General features: G+C 27.2%; 1 protein-coding gene and 1 pseudogene across 2 annotated transcripts in view; one reads left to right on the top strand and one right to left on the bottom strand.

Moving 5' to 3' along the window:
- Nachra7 (nicotinic acetylcholine receptor alpha7 subunit) overlaps positions 1-5839 on the top strand; it is a 102060-nt gene extending 96221 nt beyond the window's left edge. For both annotated transcript variants that reach the window (XM_074249008.1, XM_074248998.1), the window contains exons 11-12: positions 337-743; positions 3460-5839. In XM_074249008.1, coding sequence (XP_074105109.1) covers positions 337-743; positions 3460-3627 — 575 coding nt within the window. In that variant the 3' untranslated portion in view covers positions 3628-5839. The remainder of the gene's footprint in view (positions 1-336; positions 744-3459) is intronic.
- A 6298-nt stretch (positions 5840-12137) lies between these two features.
- LOC141530782 (cullin-1 pseudogene) lies at positions 12138-16057 on the bottom strand (annotated as a pseudogene).
- Positions 16058-16521: the final 464 nt, after the last annotated feature.

The following is a 16521-nucleotide window of genomic DNA, read 5'->3' as shown; positions in this document are numbered from 1 at the left end:
ACCAAAAAAAATTAACAATTCAAATTTAAATTCATCAATCTTACTAATTTTTTATACATGTGATTTGAAAATTATTTTATTAAATATTTAACACCAAAAAATCAGATTTGAAAAAAAAAATAAACTGTAGTGGATTAAACTTATATAAATTTATCAATAAAATTAGAAAAATTTTCAAATAAATTTTTATAAAAAATAATTAAAAAAAAAATTTTTTTCTAATTATTAAGATTTAGGGAAAAATTAGTTAGAATTTATTTTTGTCAATTTTATAGTTAACTTTTTTTCAATGAAGTCAAAGCATGAAATATTAACTAATAATAAAATTTCTTCCAGGTCCAACAAAAGGATACGGCGACCTGGAGCTTCCGCAGAAGAGCAGCAAATCGTTACTCGCAAACGTGTTGGACCTCGACGACAATGCCTTGGCGACTCACAATAACATGTTAAACAATGTGTACAGCACACCGGGTCCTCATCACCACATAAGTCACAGTCACAGCCATATGCACACAGCAGCGTCTCAAACACCCCATCACCATCACAGTCACACACCGGCGCCGACGCCTCATCATCAGCACTCGACGCCGTTACCACACTCTTCGTACTCCCATCAAATAAGTCACACACCGCACCACCATCAGCATCCCCAAGACGGCGGACCACCGCAGGTTGAAACGATATTACAAAACACTTGTTTATGCTCGCGCTACGAGCTCGTTCTCATTTTAAAGGAAATTAAGGTGCGTTATTCCTATTAATTATTAATTTTAATTACTAGCTTTAAGATATATCAATTAGCTAGTATACTTTAGTTCAACATTATTTTACTACTCATTAACACGCTAATTATTCACTCCCACAGCAGACTACTTTTTAAAAGTTTTAAGAAAAAAACTTTTATAAAACTTAACTCAGAAGCTCTTTTCAGAAATTATCAAAACAGCTTTTGCGGTCGATTTACACGATATTTCTCTAACCAGTGAACCGATTGCCTGAAAATTTAGCTTGTATATTCAGCAAACATTACTTCATCGTCTGATGAACCAGAATCCCGATAAGTAATATGCTTTTTACTTTTTTGCGGAACTACCTACTGAAGTTTAACAAAAAATTTGCTTGCGTTAAAGTTTTTACTAATTTTAAGGTTTTTTTTTTTTTTTTTTTTTTTTTTTTGAGGATGCTAGGAAATAAAAAATAAATTTCTGGTATCAGAATACCGATAAAAAAATTATTTTAATTTAATTTAAAGTCATTTTAGTAAAAAAAAAATACATTTCTTCTTTCATTTGAAATTATCTGGCGCGTCAAAAATTAAACTAACTAAAAAACGAAACTGTCGAGAAAATCTACTAGAATGAAAGCAAATTATATGTACCATTGAAATTACAATTTAATTATCTAAGAGGAATTTTGTAAAAAAAAAAAAAAAAAAAAAAAATTTTTCCCAGCAAGTTAATTATTTTTTAATTGATATTTTAAAAAAACTAATGTGCATTATGTGGTTACCGGGTTTAATTTTATTATATATTTTTTCTTGTCAATCTGCGCAGTCGGCGAGCACGATCGATGTGATCATGTGAGGAGAAATGCATACGTATAAACCTAAGGGATAATTCAAGCTTGCTGAGTTGGCGCGAATTGAATTCTCTTTTTTTTTTTTATCGTCTAGTTCTCGCTATGTTATACCACGCGTATATAAGAGTACTATATTACTATATATTAATATTTGACTAAGATTATTAGGTTTTTAATCTCGACATAATTAAACCCTCGACAGAGTTGAGGTAGCTTAATATATGTATATATTACACAAGTATAGAAGCAAATGTCGATATATCGAACAGAATAATATATACGGAAGTAAAGCTTTTGAGTAAAAAAAATAATTTGACAATATTTTAACAACTCTTGGCATTTTTCCTGCTGGCCCTTTACTTTTTTCCGTTTATATTATTTTGATAATGCTTTGTAACAACTTTTTAGGTCACTGATTTTATCTTGTTGAAGAAAATAATAAAAAAATAAAATAAAAAAACACATTTAATAAACTGCAGCGTATTTATTGTACTTTAAATAATTTAAAGTTACTGTATGGTTTATAATCATTTTGACTCTCTATTTCTAATTGCTAACTCTGACAATGATTTAATTGCACCACCGGAATCCCTTGAGCTTTTTAAGATTTTAATTAAAATATTTTAACCTTATGAATTTATGAAGATTTATTTTTGTTTTATTTATAATACATATTCAATCAACAAATTAATTATTTTATTGAATAGAGACCAGCAACCTGCGGTCGCTATGTTACTGCCGAGAATTGTGGACCATAAATAAATTAAATTTTGCTTAATTAAATAATGACTTTTGTTAAATTGCACTGTAGTTCCTTAATTATTGACATTTTTAAAGATATAAACTCATCTCGAAGTTACACTCAGCAAGAGCTTTCATTTGAGTACCCACATGCATTTTGATATATTTTTCATGTATACATATATATCATATATATAAATATATGAAAAATTGATGTGGCTACTCAAATTAAATGTCTCGATGAGTGTGATATCGGGGTGAGCTTATATCATTAAAAATGTCAGTAATTGACAAAATACAAAGTCATTTCTTAATTATTAATATTATTAAAGATGTAAGCTCTTCCCGATGCTATAATCAGCAAGAGCTTTCATTTGAGTACCCACATGCATTTTTGATATATTTTTCACATATACATATATATAATATATATAAATATATGAATATATGAAAAATTGATGTGGGTACTCAAATGAAAGGTCTCGGTGAGTGTAACATCAGAATAAGCTTATATCTTTAAAAATGTCAATAGTTTACGAGATACAAGGTCATTTCTTAATTATTGACATTTTTAAAGATACAAGCTCATCCTGATGTTACACTCATCAAGAGCTTTCATTTGAGTACCCATATGCATTTTTGATATATTTTTCACATATACATATATATAATATATATAAATATATGAATATATGAAAAATTGATGTGGGTACTCAAATGAAAGGTGTCGATGAGTGTAACATCGGGATGAGCTTATATCTTTAAAAATGTCAATAATTCACAAGATACAAGGTCATTTCTTAATTACGTATCTAGAGATACATATACGCAGCCTAAATACTTATAAAAAATTGACTATAAGTGAGAACTTTTCCAACGATACCAAATTAACCATAAAAATCCATTTTATCATAGAAATACACTGGTCACAAAATTTTGCTTATTCTTTTAATAATATAGATTAAAAATTAATTTATTTCAATCAACTTTTTTTAAAAAAAAAAAATTTATTGAATTTACAAATTTAATTTGAATCAATTAAACACATAAATTCATTAAAAAAAAAAATTACATTATTTATAAGAACAAATGATAAATTTTTATTGTTTATATAATAATTGATAAAATTTTCTGTTACAGATAATAACCGATCAATTAAAAGATAACGACGAGCAAACAAAAATTACAAACGACTGGAAGTTTGCAGCGATGGTAATTGACAGGATGTGCCTAATCATTTTTACACTGTTCACCATAATTGCCACAATCACCGTCCTATTCTCGGCACCTCACATTATCGTCACGTGATTTTGGAAAAAGCAAGCTCGCCACAACGTGGAGACGCTGAGCATCGCAATAATCGCTTATCATAATCATCTTCATAATCTTCATAATCATCGTCATTACCACCATCATCGCATTTATTATGATACGACTATTGGTTGTTACGGGTGGTTGTTGTTGTCGCACTTGTGCTACAATCGCACTATCATATTTAATGCTTGTAAAATTGAAACTCAACAATACTTATATATTATAACGATATAACTTTTTTTCCCGATATAATAAAAGGGTCAAAAATTTTATATTACATAATAAATAATAACTAATAACTACACGAGTCATATGACATCCGATCGGCACACTTTTTCAACTCCGTAGTCTTTTAAAAAAAAACTTAAAAAAATAAAAAAATAAAAAAAAATTGTACACGTCATGCTCTTTTAATACCGACAATAATAATTAGTGCCGTCCCACGCAATTGAGTGAAATTTAAATCTAAAAAGTTTTAAGTAAAACCTACGCAATTTTTAATTTCAATTTATTTTTACTCATTTGCTAATAATATTAATATTAATATTGATAAAAAAAAAATTACAATCCCACGCACGGCTCTTATTTTATTATTGTCGCTATTAATCATCAAAAATAGTTAATAAATTATTTTGTCAGATTATTAAGTTAATAAAAAGTGTGCCATTACGGATAAATGATGTTTGATAAAATAAATAATAATATTTAAAAAAAAAAAAAAAAAAATAAGTGAAACCGGCACATCGTAAAAAAATATTTGTGCAAGAGATGCCAATGCGCACATATTATACTCTCAACACAATGAACTGCCAAGGTAATTCAAATGCCAGTGAATTTTACTATCCGTATCAGTAGTACGTAATAACGACTATGATAAAAAAATATTAAAATTTATACTACGAGATTAAGTGGCGTGCGATATAAATAGCACACATTTTTTAAAGAATAAAACAAATAAAATAGACGTGATCTGAATATATAGACGAAAAATGAAATGAAACAAACGATTTACGTAGGATTAGCGACTGTTAATTTTAAGCTTCATCAAATTTGTTTATTAAATAAATAATAAATTAAATAAAAATAAAAAATTAATAACAAAATACAAAAGCATGTAAAAAGGTCTTTTTTTATAATATATATATACGTATACATATATATGTATGTATGTATATATGTATATATGTGTATAAGTACATAATTATAATTGTAATCGCTCTCTATACATATAATATCCAATAATCTTCAGATATTAAATCTAGTCTATTGAATCTTTTTTCAATTCTATTGCCATCATCTTGTCTGGTATCTGGTATCTGATATCTGCTGTATTATTAATGTAATATGTCTACATATATTTTCGGCCGCACGCCACACATTAAAAGGCCGAGTAACAGGCATTTGCTTTTGAAAATGCCCAAAATCGGTTTATCCGTCAATACTTTGTCCATATAACAACAAAATTAAAAATTAAAAAAAAATAATAAAATATTAAAATTGCATCGAAGCGGACTTACCTTAATATAACTTACTTAATATGAAATTGACCTACACGCAGACATTTGAGTATACACTTGCGCGAAAGACCCTCTCAAAATAAAAACAATAAATAAAACTATAAATAAATAAATAAAATAACTACATTGCTATTGATGTATTCTATTGCATCTCCACGTCTTCCAAAATCAATTGTTTCGTCGTCGTACGCATTAAAATTTCTCTACTGGTGGGTGGTACTTAAAATTATTAAATGAAGAAAAGAAATAATAATAGTAATGATAACAATGAAAATACTAACAGTCGTTATTATTATTGTTATTTTAAAAAATAATAAGTAAAAAATATGAGAATGAATAAAGAACAAAAGATACGAAACAATTGAATGACTAAAAGTTCTGTAAACTTTTTAGGTGGCGAGATTTTAATGGGTACCAGTTGAACATTTCAAAGTTTCTCAACACTTTTAGGTATCTTTAAAATTACACTTTACCCTTTAACGAAAAGTAAATAAAATAAAATAAATAAATAAATAAATATGTAAGTATATTAATATATACATTTATTATTATTTCGACAGTACATCGTCAATTATTCAGTATTTATTGATTAAAATATTTAAAAATTTTTATTAAGTTTAAATTAAGTTAGATTTAACTTTAATAATTTTTTAATGATGTTTATAATTATAAATTATAATAAATAAAGAGGCTTTGTAATATTGTTTGTGGATTGCGTAGATAAAGGCTCGTTAAAAAAAAAAAAATTTTTGTTAAAAAAAATTCATTGAAGAATATATTAATATATTTAATTATTAAAATTTGGCTACTGACGCGACAACCAATCACATCTTAAATAAGATATTGATATTGACGTTATTAATATAAAGTAATAAAAAAAATAAAAACGTTGTTGATGTTAATCGAATTATTAAAAAAATATAAAATAAAAAAAAAAGGTTAGAAGAAATACGCGGAAGAAATTAAATATTTAAGAGCTAGATAATTAGTTAGGCACTCGGTCCCAAATTTTATTTTCGTTTTAGTTTTATTTGGGACGAGTTTTATTATTATTATTTTTTTTTTGAGTCGGTGATTGATATTTCCAGTTTGCTAGGTAATGTTTTTGTTTATTGTTTAGTCACGTTATATTTATTAAGTAATAATAATTAATTCGTAAATTGATTATTTATATTGTATGTAATTAAAAGTAATATTTTATACGAACCAAATATACGTATTTAAATTTATTCCGAATTATGTGCAGTGCAATTTTACATTTATAAAAATAATTATTAAATCAAGTCGAAAGTAGTGAATTATTATTATAAATAAATTAATCAGACTGTTATTTATTTATTACAAGGTATATTTGTAAATTAGTGTACTGGTATCAAGTCTTTTCTGGTATAAAAATGGCTACCAACTTTTTAATTAATTTTTGTTTTTAAAATTAATTTTTCTTTAATTATTTTATAGAAAAAATTTTTAAGAATTAAAGGGGGTATTCTGGTCTAGAAGCCTAAATTTTAGGTATTTTTCAAACTAACATAAAAAAAAAATTAAAATCATTTTTATTATCCGTTTTTTTATATGATGTTTATTGACATTTCAAGAATATAAAAAAAAATTTGAAAAAAAAAAATCATAAATTTGACAAATTACAGGCCATTAAAGTGAGGGCTACAAAAAAAAACTGTGTCGACATAAAATATCAATTTTTTTTTAAACCCATTTTTTTTTTTGTCCTTTTTGAATTTTTTAAAAATATTCCAAATTGAAATTTTTCAAAATTCAAACCAGACGCAATAGAGAGATTTGTAAAGAATATTATCACCAAATTTCAAAGGGATCCGTTGAATAAAACTTGAGATATCATGTCAACTAATTCAAAAAAAGTAGTTTCGAGAAAATCGCGTTTAATGTTTGAAAAACAATTCCAGTAGAATAACTCGTATAATAATGTTTAATACTTACTTTGGATTAATCGGCAATCTCAGATCCATACATTGGACCTTCTTCTAATTCATACTCGATGTTTTGTGAAGTTATTTCTGCTTCTGCGTCACAAAATCCACTGTATCTCCGAAAAAAATTTGAATTTTAAAAAATTCATTTAAGGACATATTTTTAAGGGTCTAAACTTTGAAAATATGCAAAAAAAAATTAATTTTTTCAAATTTTTAGACCAGAATACCCCCTCAAAAAAATGATAAATTAATTACTATATTATTAATTAAAATAAAAAAATTATAAATTAATTACTTTTATTTTTAGTAAGAGTTTAAATAGATAAAGTTTAGTTTAAGTATTACGATTTATTTTTTGAAGCTAAAAATTTTATTTAACGTAATAAAAAAATGAATTAATTTCTGAAATTGATTTCTTGATATTATTGTTTTAAAAATAAAAACGATTAAATTTTTATCGCAGTTAATAAATGTAAATGAATATTAAAAAGACTTGATATCAATTATACTTGCAAACAACAATAAATGTACTAAAAACAATCATACTGAAGCAAGCTAATGAAATATTATCACTTGCTCACTAAATTGGAGGCAAGAAATAAAATATAAATTTAGTAATTTAATAATTTAGTACTTTATGATCGATAAAAAGTTATAAATAAAATAAAAATTTGTAAATATATAATGTCGCGATTGACATTAATAATGTTAAATTAAAAAATAAATAAATAAAAATTGTTCTTGGAGGCTCAATAATATTTCACGCCTCGACTATACTGACGCTTCTAATCTCGACGAATTCCGTTGTCTTGCTATAAATCTATAATAAAATCTATTATAAAAAATAAAATAAAATGACTAACTCTCATGACTTCATTGTGTACGAAATGTATGCTCAATAATTTCTATTAACAATTAACAATCACTAAATAAATAAATAATTAACTGAGAGCCCTCATTAATTTAAATCAAATAAAAACATAATTAGTTTGTATGAGTGTAGATCAATTTGAGTGAACTATAACAGAGTAAACAAGAAATAATAACAGTTAAATAATAAAACAAAGCAACGGTTTTTAAATTCAAACCCGCTTGTTTCATCTCATTAACAATATAAATACTTAAATAATACACAATATATGAATATATAAATATAAATTAAATATAATATTAATATTAATATTATACGAGCGTATATTTCAATTACATTCAATTTATCATTTTTTACAATTAAAATTTGTACAGATAAATATAGAGCTCGATAGTTAATAGCACTTATTTTTATTTATAATTAATAATTATTATTTATAATTAAAATTGCCTGTAATTGAAATATATCGTCCAAGTTAAATTTCTACATACTTAGAGGTATGTCAAAGCTCAACTACATAAAATCTTTGTAATCTCTCACTCATATTTACTTTATTTATTATTTATTATTAAAATTATCATTAATAATTAAAAATCATCTTAACGGAAATACTTATCATCGATATTAAATTACTAAATAAGCAATTGTTGTTAACTAGAGTAGAAATAAATATAAATTAAGGACTAGAAAAAAAATTAATAGGATGTATTTATAAAAGAATTTAAAGATCTCGTCAGATATAATATTTATTATTAATTAATTAATTGTTTTTAATAAATTAATTAATCGTTCAAATGTTGTTGAATATTGTCTATTATATCCGACCAGATCTTTTCGTTCTCTATACAATAATTGTATATTTAGTTATAATATTTATAAGAAGTCAATCATTAATTAATATATAAAGAAAAAAAAATACTTATTATTATTATTAATTATTAATAATAAAAAAAAAAATTATCAGCGGTTAAAACGGGATGGGTTAGATTTTAAATTAGTTAGATTTTAAGTGCCAAAGTTTTGGCATTACAGTTCGGTATCAAATGGTTGAGCTGATTAATTAATAAATTAATAAATTACCAAAAAAAAAAAAAATTGATTAAATAAATAAAAAAAAAAATAAAATAAAATAAAATAAAAATTGTTGAGCTTTGCTTTGAAATTTAGAAAATTGGAAGCTAAATTAAAAGTCGATTTAAAAGCCTTGCTACTTTAGGGTTGCTTAAATAAATTAACCAGTCCCTTGACTTTGGACCATTGCTGTAATTTTGTTCACGCTCGACAGTCTTTATAATAAATATATTTATTAAAAATAATTTAATTGATTAATAAAATTAATAAAATTAACAAAAATAAAATAAAATAAATGGGAAAAAAGTCACGACTTATCGTCACTATTTTGAATTTTAATAATTTATTATAATCGGATATGCATTAACGCGATAATGTAAGACTTTTATTTTCTTTTTTATATTTAATAAATAATGTAATTAAATAATTTAAAAAAAAAATACAATAACGCTATTATTGCTGTTAGTTACTGTATCAAAATGCTTAATTATAACTTTTACACGACTAGCTGAGTAATTGCAACTAATATTAATTAATAACAATAATAATAATATTAATGATAATATTAAAAAATAATAATAAATATAAACGGTTGTAGTATTAATAGTATGCAACAATTTTTACGGAGTAGAGCATAAATAAATAAATAAATATTGTAAAATAGAATCTTATAAATAGACGCAACTCTCGTTTCCCGAATTTTAATTATCTTCATGCTAAATTATTTAAACTTAATGTTATATGTTAAATTTCACGACTCTGAAATAAAATCAAGTATCTTTAAATTTATAAAAATAAATAAATTATTTTTAAAAATTTTTCATTTTTTTAACGATAATTTATTTGTTAAAAAATATAAAACAAAAGATAAATTTAAAGATATTTGAATTTTCACCGTCAAATATACTTCCTATCTAAACTCCCTTTAGAGCGATACTGAGTTACTAAATAATTAATACTACTAATGGTAATTAAAATAAAGTCGAAATTAAAACGGAACTATTAAAGAAGAAGAAAAAAAAACACATATAATATTAAACATAATCCTATACATATTTAAACAATTGAATGCTAAAAAATAAAAATACTCGTTTGAGTAATTATTGAATTTAAAAATAACGTAATAAAATACCATAGCTTGTAATCGATAGTAATACTAACTGTAGAATACTAATAACTAATAATATAAAAAAAAAAAAAAAAAAAAAACTGTGGTTACTAAAAATCACGGTTGTGTAGATTTTTTCTTAGATTATTAGGATCAACAAAACTTTATCGAGAACACTTTCTCTCTAAACTTATATTAAAAAAAAATTAACAAACGCTAATTATTATTATTATAATTACTTAAATTCTCAACTGACTAATACTGAAAATTATTAAAAAAAAAAAACTCTTTCATTATTACATAACATCTGTCAAATTTCCGAATTTATTTTAATCTCTTCTGTATTCTTCTTTACGGCCACGTAGACTCGACACTCTCCCACCAGTCATCGGGCAAAACTGTTGTACGACGATATTAATATTTTAGATTTGTAAATCCCTTGTTAAATAAACACTGAAAAATAAATAAATAAATCATAATATTAATAATAATAATAATATAAATGATGAAGAATAAATAAATAAATAAATATCAAATGTATTTTACCAGTTGAGGAGAGAATTGTTCTCTAAAGTCAGTGGCGTTATTTTAAATTACGCCACCTTCTCTTTTGAACTTATGATTATGCCTCAATAATAGCCTAGTTTATTATTACTATTACTATTATAATTATAAATTATAAAAATTATAAATTGATATTATTATCATAAATTATAATAACTATTATTGATATAATAGGTAGCGTAAAATCCAAAAATGTGGATTTTAAAAATTTGTTATATTTCTATTATACGCTGGGCTGTTTTTCGAGGCAAATAAACGTTGATTGATATGAGAATTCCTGTTAAAACTGGTGAACACATAATCGCCGCATTGTAATATTATAAATATTATTATTACGTTATTATGAAATTGTTGAAATAAATGAAATGAAAATAAATGTCTTCCATTTGCTTATAATTTTTTATTCATTTCCATTTAGATTTTAAGTTTTATTAGTAGATTTTTTTTTCTTCTTAAATTAATAAGAATAATTAATTAACTAGAAACCTTGCAGTCACTATGTGACTACCTTGAGTTAGAAATTATAAGTAAATAAAATTTTGCTTTATTAAATAATAACTTTTGTTAAATTTCCTTGTACTTCCTCAACTATTGATGTTTTTGAAGATATAAGCTAATCCCATTGTTACACTCATTAAGAGCTTTCATTTGAGTACCCACATGCATTTTTGATATATTTTTCATATATACGTATATATATATATATATATATATATATATATATATATATATATATATATATATATATATATATATATATATATATATATATATATATATATATATATAAATATATGAAAAATTGATGTGGGTACTCAAATGAAAGGTCTTGATGAGTGTAACATCAGAATGAGCTTATATCTTTAAAAATGTCAATAGTTCACGAGATACAAGGTCATTTCTTAATTATTGACATTTTTAAAGATACAAGCTCATCTTACACTCATCAAGAGCTTTCATTTGAGTACCCACATAAATTTTTCATATATTTATATATATTTTATATATATGTATATATGAAAAATATATCAAAAATGCATGTGGGTACTCAAATGAAAGGTCTCGATGAGTGTAACATCAGGATGAGCTTATATCTTTAAAAATGTCAATAGTTGACAAGATACAGAGTAATTTCTTAATTATGTATCTAGAGACAGAGCAATTTCGAATGCAGCCTAAATACTTATCATCATAAATTGACTATCGGTGAGAATGATATCAAATTTTGAAAAGGCATAAATTCAAGTCAAGACCTTTGCAATGACACTAAATTTCACTAAAAAAACCGATTTCATCATATCTTAATAATAGAAATTAATTAATAACTTACCCAATAATTTGAACCATTGCCGCTCAATTTCAGTATTTTTATCAATAAGTAATTTAATTATAACTAATTAATTTCTAGAAAAACAATTAAATACATAAATTTTTTTATTAAATTTATATTTTATTAAAGTTTCATCGGTTTCGATAAGAAAATTTCTAAAGGTGATCATTATGAACAAATAATAAAGAAAAAGTTGTCTTAAATTAATAATAAATAATTAAACAATTAAAAGTGTAGCTTTATAATAATACATTTAATACACCCCGAACTTTGTCATTAAATTAATGATAATTATTATTACGTCTAAGTTAAATCTCAAGTTGATAAATTTTTTTTTAATAATATCAATAATAATTATCATTAATAATCTTACAAATACAAATTGCTACTAAAACACGCCTCAATAAATCGTAAAATTAGGAACTTATACCTAAACTCGTACCCAACAAGTGTAACATTAATTATCATTGCCTATGATCAACCTTATCAATTACTTAACAATAAAAAAATATTTACACTTAGTTAGCTAAATATTTTTTTATCTTCTCTGTAAAAAAAAAAAAAAAAAAATTTCTAATGTTTTACAAAATCAAAACCACAATCACGCAAGATAATTGTAAGTGTCTTTCTGTCCGTCAACGCGCTCCAAGTATTCCTTCTCGATGAGTATATCAATGCACTTCTTGATCATCGGGACCCTGGGCTTGAATCTCGAGCTCAACTGGGTCAAAACTTCTCCAATAAGCAACTGGTGCTGGAAAGTCTTCCTCATCTTCATGATCCTGACAATGGCAGCCTGGACCAACATTTTCCTGTCTTCCTCAACATGTTTGAGCGTTAACTCCTGTTCAGCCTTAACCTCGACCTTCATCGGGACATTGATATTAATCCTGAATTTCTTATTCTTGTACGCAGTGAACAGCTTGACTTTGCTCTCAGGTTCCAGGTCAGCTTCAGTTTCTCCATCAACAGCAACAAGAAGTTTAATCTTCAGCATGACGCCGATGATTTGGACCAGCAGATCCATTTTAATCTGCGTCGCCTCGTGCAGTTGCAAGACTGTCCACGAGGTAGCAGAGTTGAACTGAAGCAGAACTGCCATCTGGAAAGTCGAGGCCTGGAAGGTGTACTTGTTCTTGAAGCAGTTGGTCTGAATTTCTCCCTTGGACATGGTGTACAGCCAATTAAGCTTCCTGCCACAGTGCTGGGCGGTGTAGAACCCAGTGAACCTCCTGACCGACTTCTCAAACTCGGGAGGCAACGTGAATTCCGCGGACATCGTGAACGGCCAGGAGCCAGAAGACAGGACCAGAATGCTAAAATCAAAGTCTAATTTTTCATTACTCGACTTAGCTACCATCTTCTTGAATTTTTCATTCAAATCCTTGGACAGTCCAATGTCCTGGAACATTCTCTGTAATTTCGAAGTGTACTCGAACCCACAAGCGGCTTTCATCTTTGAAATCATCGAAGCTTCCGCGTCGTCGCTGGCAGACATTTGGTTGACCAGCCGCTTGGCCAGCAATCTGCTGTAGAATTTCTGGAAGACATCCTTGTCTTCAATGTATTTATGCACCAGCATAACCTGGACCAAGGACTCCTCAACCTCGGCTTCATCAGCGTTCTTGCTGCTCTTTTTCAGCAAGATATCGCAGTACTTGGCCAACAACTCCGGAGACTTGCTGGTGTTGTTCACTGTAGCTACATTGGAGTTGACGAATCTTTCGCAAGCTTTATCCAGGGCAGTAGTGAACCCGACGTCGTTGCGGAAAGTCTTTGAAACAAGGGGATGGTAGATTTTGTGGACCTTGAGAATGGTCTCGATGTAGGCTTTCGGGTCGTTGATGATATCCTGGCCGCACTTTTCAATGGCTTGGAGACCTTGCTGACAGACAAAGTTCTCGAAGATATCTCGGAGCGCGTTAAGACCGCTTGGAGTGCGGAGCACCAGGGCGTACATCCTGCCCATGTCGTCGACCTTGTTGTGCTCGAGGAGAGACTTGAACTCGGCGTTGAAGGACTCAAAGTGCTTCTCGATCAGCACCTTCTCGCAGGTCTTGGTGAGGATCTCTTCGGTCGATTTGTGGAGGTAGACCTTGACCCTCTTGTTTTCTTCAGCGAGCCGCTGCTCGACTTTCTTAACGTACTCGCAGACGGAATTGTCCTGCAAGAAGCTGGCACTTTCCAGAGTGTAGAAGCGCTTGGTGTCTTCCAGGAAGATTTCTTCAAAGTGCTTCTTGTAGACGGAGACCAGAGGGCATTTCGTACAGGGATCTTCCTCGTTTATTCCCAGCTCGACGAAGCTGCTGATCACTCCCGAGATCAGGCGGGTGTTTATCGTCTCGCCGTTGCGCTCGCGCTCGATCAATTTCAGGAGCGCGTTAACTATCTGGGCGCTGAGTGTGGTGAAGATAATGTCCCGCCAGATCAGCAGGCACAGCTGGAAAATTTCGAATATGTCTTTTTTACCCTCCTCGCATTCTCTGCGGACCCAGTGCCGGTTCAGGTACGCACAGATCCCGTTGAACACCTGGCTGCTGAATCTAAATTCCTCCCACTTGCGGGTATAGAAGTGCAGCACGTCTTCGTCCATTAGATGCGTTCCTCCGGCCACGAGGCGATTCACGTGGTCGGAAAGATAGTCGCGGAATTTATTGTAAATTTTCATCCCAGCGATCGCGTTATTGAGCGCCTGAGTCTTCTTCTTGCCTAGTTCCTGGATACTCGTACAGTAGTTGTACACGTAACTGTACAGCTCCATGAAACGCTGCCTGCACATAGAGTTCTCGCTGAAGACAGCGTCCAGCCCGGAACGGAAATCATCCCAGATGTCGTTCAAGTCTATTGGAATCACGGCCGACGAGTTGTCGGCTAGTCGCTGTGCTGCTTCCATACTCATTTGGAATTTTTTTATTATTGCCCAAATTTTGAATGTCTTTTTTATTTTTTTGTACGTCGATTCTTCAACACCTGGAATTTATAAAATTAATTAGTTTTTTATATAATTAAATTATATAAATAAATACTACACTGATAGAAGGATTTCTTATTATTTAAGAAGATTTCTTTGTATTTAAGAAATCATTTCTTAGTAATTAAAAAATAATATTTAGTATTTAAAAATTAGTTTTAAGTTATACTTTGTAATCTGTATCAATTTATTTAGGGATCCTGTTATTGGCCTTTTGGCTGTTGAATTACATTCAAGGAAATAAATAAATAACCGAAAAAAAAAACCGGTTCGCCATCTATTAGTATAAATTAACATTAAATTTATTTTTATTTTTAAAAATTATTTTGTAAAAAACAATTTTTAAAAATATTATTTTAAGTTATTTTAATGATACGGAATATTTTTAGTGTGATTTAATTAATTAGATTTAAACAATTATTAAAAAAAAAAAATCAAATGTTATTTATTAATTTCAGTAGGATTTATTCAAAATTAATATTATTAATCAACAAAATTTAATTTATATCAAATAAAAAAAAATGTTATTAATTTTTGCGTTTTTTTTTTTTTTTTTTTTTTTTCAAAAATAAATAATTATTAAAAAAAAATTACATCGAAAATTTTTTAATTATTTAATTCAAAATGTTTAAGCTAAAATAAGATTATGTTTATAAAGTATCATTGAAAATATTCAAGAATCCGAAATGATAACAAACAATTGAACACGTAGAAATCTATTTTATATTGATTATCGAAATTTTAATTTAAAAGAAAATAATTACTAAATTGATAAATAAATAATTTAATGTGTGCTTACTATGTGTGTTGAGAACAATTCGATAAAATTTGTTTAAGTAAATGAAATAAACTAAAAATAAGTAAATTAAAAATGGTAGAATTTTCAGGTTAGCCGGTGTATGTTTACCATTTAGTTGATTGACTTTCCTCACGTGCAATCACTTTACTACCAAGCTACAGACCAACTGGTACTAACACAGCTGTTGCGCCTCAACTTTGACTCATCAGCTTCGTATAATAATGTGTTCTGTGACGGAGTTTGCGCTCTAAATGGTAAAATGGATTCAGAATAGATATGGTGACAGTAAGAATAGAGAAAAATAATTCAATAATTCCTTTACTTTTGTTTATCTTGGATGACAATGCATATAAAACGTTATTTACTTTTTAATTCATTTTACATGAGTTCAAAAGTAAGATTATAATTTTTCTCATTTAATTTTCAAGATATCGATATTTAAATATATAAAAAAAATGATAATTATTTACAAGTGGGGTCCAACATTTTCATTTACATTTTATTTAACGAAATTTCTATTTGATTTTATTGATTTATATTTTTTTTTTTTGAGAAGTTCATATAAAAATGAACAATTCAAATAGAAATTTTCCATTTTAAAAAATTACATAAAAAAAACGATAAAATAGAAATTTTATCCAAAAACATAACAGTCAAAATTTCTTCCAACTTCTGAAGGATAAAAAAATATCGAAATCTTTTTTTTTT

The sequence above is a fragment of the Cotesia typhae genome, unplaced genomic scaffold (assembly GCF_013202065.1).
Source record: "Cotesia typhae breed Kobodo isofemale line unplaced genomic scaffold, CoteBio_Ctyphae contig_119, whole genome shotgun sequence".
NCBI lineage: Eukaryota > Metazoa > Arthropoda > Insecta > Hymenoptera > Braconidae > Cotesia > Cotesia typhae.
Note: the sequence above shows the minus strand (reverse complement) of the source record. Positions and strands in the feature narration are given on the sequence as shown.